The 4,911-nt window shown below is 34.3% G+C and overlaps 1 protein-coding gene across 1 annotated transcript; it reads right to left on the minus strand.

Moving 5' to 3' along the window:
* Positions 1-1,401: 1,401 nt before the first annotated feature.
* On the minus strand, positions 1,402-2,667 carry LOC148173689 (brachyurin-like). The gene is made up of 9 exons (XM_088035483.1): positions 2,636-2,667; positions 2,586-2,593; positions 2,451-2,510; positions 2,392-2,415; positions 2,142-2,349; positions 1,930-2,096; positions 1,795-1,881; positions 1,610-1,749; positions 1,402-1,563 (listed from the first exon to the last, which is right to left on the minus strand). Exons 1-9 carry the CDS (start codon positions 2,665-2,667, stop codon positions 1,402-1,404), a joined length of 888 nt encoding a protein of 295 aa, XP_087891609.1.
* Positions 2,668-4,911: the final 2,244 nt, after the last annotated feature.

Raw genomic sequence — 4,911 nt, forward strand, 5'->3', positions numbered from 1 at the left:
TTAACGAACAACTCCAAGAGATAGAACTACATAACAAAGACGGCAGAAAACTGTACGAATATATCCGGAAACAAAACACCACGAACAGACCAAAAGGTAAAATAAGTAAAGCAGACTGGGAGGTGCACTTTAAAAACCTATACAAGAAACCAGACGACAACGAAGTAACAGAAAATGAAATCAATTAGAAACGATGAAGAAACGAAGAACTTAGGGAAGTTATTAAACGAACGAAATTAAATAAATCACCTGGGCCCGATGAAATAAGCAATGAACTAATAAAACACGGTGAAGAAATATTATGGAAGAGGATACATAACTTAATAAAAAAATAATAAAAAAGACTTGAAACTATCACTAATGAAAATAACAAAAGAAGCAGAAACAAGAAGGCTAAGAATTAACATAGACAAAACAAAATACATGTTCAGTTCACGACAAGACAAATACAACACTGCAGAAATGAAGATCGCAAGAAACACTTTCAAAAAAGTTAACACATTCAAACACCTATGAGTCACAGGCAGCGGAAAAAACGAGAGCAGTCTGGAAGTAAACGAAAGAACAAAAATGGGCAACAAACTCTTCCGGAAATACCAGTACATGATAAAGGATAAGAATCTCAGTAAATACACCAAACTAAGGGTATATAAAACGCTTATAAGACTAGCGGAAACATTATGCCTTACTCAGAAAGACGAAGAGAATACTAGAACGCAAAATTCTGAGAAGAATACTGGGGACAAACACAAGATGGAGAAAACCGAGCTTTTATGAATTATGAAATTATAGAACAAATGGAAGGAGTAGACATAGTAAAGCACATCAAAGCACAAAGACTGAAATGGTTTGGCCACATACATAGAAGAGAACCCGAAGAACCAAGAAAATATTACATTGGAGACCACCAAGTGAAAGACCAAGAAGGAGACCAAAGGCCAGATGGGAAGACCAAGTGTTAGATGACATGCAGAAAATGAACATCGTTAACTAAAGGGAGAAAAAAACAGGGATAATTGGAGGGCAGTAACAGTCGCAGCGAAGAAACACGCCAACCTCTGAAAAGTACCACTATTAATCTGTCCTATACCGAAGCTGGAAGTGCTCGACCTATAATTTTTCTTCTTAACAACATGATATGTTAGGTTGAGTTGAGAAACCCGTCACAATGTCTTATTCAAATGATGAGAAAACTGACATGATTCTCATCTACGAAGAACGCCAATAAATGCTGTAGCTGCTGCGGACTTTTATCGTAAAGATATCCATTCGAAACTGAACTGGGTTGACTGTCAAAGCCTAAGCAATCGTGGAAGTGACTCAAGAAATTAGTATTTTGGGTTGCGAAAAAATCATTTTCAGAAGTAATCTTTTCGTGACTAGCCCTGTATATATATATTTTTAAGAATATGTTACATTAAGAATCCAGTTATAGTAAGACCACGTTCTTGTGTATCCTGAAGGATCAGTACTTTCACACCCATTTCCACTTACAAAACTGGCAACTCCAGCAATTCTTGCAACACGTCCTACGTACTCTACCAAGGCACCTCCAGTATCACCCTTAAAAATTTGACAATTTTAACATAAACTTTCTATTTTTTATTACCGTGCAAGATCCCTCATTATAGTTTCCAGAAACACAGACCATGTTGTCACTAAGTTGATTTCCATAGTACAGTTTGCATTCTACGTTGGACAGTGTGGTGGTATGTACATATTGGAGGTTTTCCGACAATTCTGGTTCATCTTTTAACTATTTAGAAGACATTAATAAAAACTTTTTTTACTTACAATCACTAGTTTGTCCCCAACCGATCACACTGACTCCAGTGTTATCGTAGAGTTGAAAAGAAGGAAGACCAATGACATAGATATAAGCTAGAAATTAAAATGTGAAAATATGCTACCACTCAGTGCTACACTAACTGTTCAAACTAACAGCCATACGAAGTTTGATCAAAGCAATATCATTTTCTATAGCCTCGGGATTAAAATCGGGGTGCAGCACATACTCAGAGGAAGCTACAGTTACACGGTTTGAATCTTCTTCAGTTAACTTATTAGATCCGAGATGGATCGTAAAAAGAGTAGCACTAAAAGAAACACTTTCAGGGGATGCAAAAAACGATTTTACTTACTTGTAAACACAATGGCCTAATGTTAGAATGTAATAACTTGTCACTAAAGATCCTCCACAGAAGAATCTACCGCTTTCTGTTTGAACATAGATGGCTGCAGCCCAGGGGAATTGAGCAACGATTGCATTTTGTCCTCCAATAACTATTGGTTTTGAAGAATCAATTTTACCGAAGCAAACCGATGAGATAGTTAAAGCGAAGAAGAAGATTTAAGTCCCCATTTTTAGAGACACTTAATGTAAAATTTTACTTTTCCTACCGTGTTTTATGACATCTATAAAACTCTAAAGATAAAGTAATCTATTTAACTTATCAAGTAGCGCAATTTGACAGGTTTATAAGATGATGTTCCTGCACTTTTAGAGTATACTATATTAAGGAAAGAATATTTTTTTTTTATTTATTTTATGGGAAATTGCGCAAAATTTGGGCATTATGTCAAACTGCGTTGTCTGATATTGGGGGTAAAATCGTTGCACTTTATTCAGGTTCACCCTGTATAGAAAATCTTAACTTCTAGACACATTTTTAGTGTTAAAATGACTTTAATGCGAACGCTGACCAAAATAATACATTTTATAATACTTTTGATAATGAAGACTTCTTAGTTTGCTTATAAACCCAAAAAGTGGTGGAAATCTTTAAAAATTAAATTTTTCATGTTTTTTCAAGAACACATTTAGTAACTTTTAAACAGAAATATTTCTCAATCTATTGAAAAGTTTACACAAAATCGAGATATACAGAGTGATGAAAAAAAGCTCCCACACTAGCTATCATGTTGCACCTAATTCTTTCCTGAGCCCAAATTTAAAACCAAAACAAAATGTGTGTGTATAAGCGATCAAACTCTGTTTGGATAAATTGTTTATAACAATTTTATTGTTCGACATCACATTTTTACAGTTAATGAAAACTGATAAAATAGTCAAAACGTGCTTTAAACCAAGTTCTTAAACTTTTAAAAGTACCATTTCTTGGCTTTGCAGAATTTTTTTCCTTTCAAAAAAATCCATATTATGAAAAGGAATGGGTTTGAATTAATTTTGCTTTGATTTCTAAAATAGTTTAACTGAAGGGGACATGGTGCTTCCACTCATAGGCGTTTTTTTTTCAGCACCCTGTATATGTCTCTTATTTACGAGGTTGAGTAAATTACCCGAGTAAATAAGGGCCATGACATGCGAGTGCAATACTATGCTTTATCTTCGACCAATCAAAGCCCGCAATGAGTTCATTACTACACGGGTTCCATGGCTATTATAACTTGTTTAAAGTGAACTACGTTAGGAACAAATAACTAGATAAAACATTTGTTTTTGAAAGATACTATTTTAATTATTTTTTTTTTCTAGGAAACTGACGTTTCGGAACGCGAAATTTTGCCTTCATGTCAAACTGCGTGGTCTGATATTGGGGTTAAAATCTTTGCACTTTATTCGGGTACACGTGTATGTAAATAACTATTATTAAAATTTATTCTTCAAAAAACATCCAATCCACAAAAAGTCAACAAATATGAGTAGTGTCGAAAATTATGTAAAAATTTGTTTAAAAGAGTGTCTCAGTGACAGAGAAAACACTAGTAAATTTTATTTGTTCATAACTATTTGTGACTTAAAATATTTTCAAACCTTCAAAATCGATTATCTCAAAACTATGCAAACTTTACAAATTTCGTCCAAAAGTTGTTGATTATTTTATAAATATTTGTTTCATTATTTTCTTTATTATTATTTATTTTTCATTCAGTCTTATCTTTCATTCAGTTATCAATATTCCATAGCTTAATAATAGCAGTTTATTGATTTTTGAGATTTAACTTAGGTTAATATGCAAGGTGTTTATAAATGTCTCAGGCATCAAGGGTGGCGATGAAATGTCAAAGAAATTTGCCGCTCATTCCAAATGTGGGTTTAGATTTTTCCACTGACATTTGCAGTTAACCTCAATAATAGAGCAAAGTTAATTTTGACAAAAAACTGTTCTAGTTATGGTTTGAAACCTGAAAATGAAAGACTTGGACACAAAATCGTAACTAAAACGTCGTTGACGCAAGTGACATTTTAAATGTAGTTAAACATAGTTACATTCACTATGAAAACAAAGGGTCAAAAAGTGCATGACAGGAATTTCAGAGCCACTTTTGATGCTAGAAACATTTATAAACATCTTATAATTCGTTCTGCTTCAAATAAGTTCGAAAAAATTGTTATTAATCACAATCGATTTGCAATTTGTAGGTCACTACATTGAATAAGTTATCACTTTATTGACGATGTATAATCAAGAAAAATGATCGATGTTTGACCATTGAGTTAGTCTAACTTTTTCCACCATAAAAACGTTTTGAGGTTCCTATGATTGGTTTTTATCAGCAACCACAAAAACTTGAGGGTCTGTAAAATTTTTGCAAGCCATCCTAGAGTCATTTTGTCATTTTTAGATGATCCCTTGAGGCACTGTAGTGAGACAACCCCTTTCTCCCGTTGTTGTTCCCTAAAGGGGTACGTTTAGTCCCCGCCGTGTTGGCGGATGCGCTCGCGTGATCGTCGCCGAAGGTAAATCAAACCTTCACTTACCCTAAGTTGTGTATTTTGATTAGGGGTAGCTAATTACCCCTTTTCCTTTTATTCCCGACATCGAAGGATGCTCGTGGTCGAAATTCAGGATCCTCAGCGTTCCCGCAAAGTAGCACCACACACCAAAGGAGGGGGTTCACCCATTTAAAGCAGCAATACATATCAAGGAGTTTATTGACACACATCAA

The sequence above is a fragment of the Gnatocerus cornutus genome, chromosome 5 (genome assembly GCF_029298725.1).
Source record: "Gnatocerus cornutus isolate USDA-ARS CGAHR chromosome 5, icGnaCorn1.1, whole genome shotgun sequence".
NCBI classification, from domain to species: Eukaryota; Metazoa; Arthropoda; class Insecta; order Coleoptera; family Tenebrionidae; genus Gnatocerus; species Gnatocerus cornutus.

Excerpts from the sequence above, each read along its gene's own strand:
- LOC148173689 (XM_088035483.1), bottom strand. The coding sequence starts at position 2,667 with ATGTGTCTAGAAGTTAAGATTTTCTATACAGG. Across the intron at positions 2,097-2,141 it reads TTAGGCCATTGTGTTTACAA|TGCTACTCTTTTTACGATCC; the intron begins GTAAGTAAAATC and ends TGTTTCTTTTAG. Across the intron at positions 1,882-1,929 it reads TATGGCTGTTAGTTTGAACA|CTTATATCTATGTCATTGGT; the intron begins GTTAGTGTAGCA and ends TTTAATTTCTAG.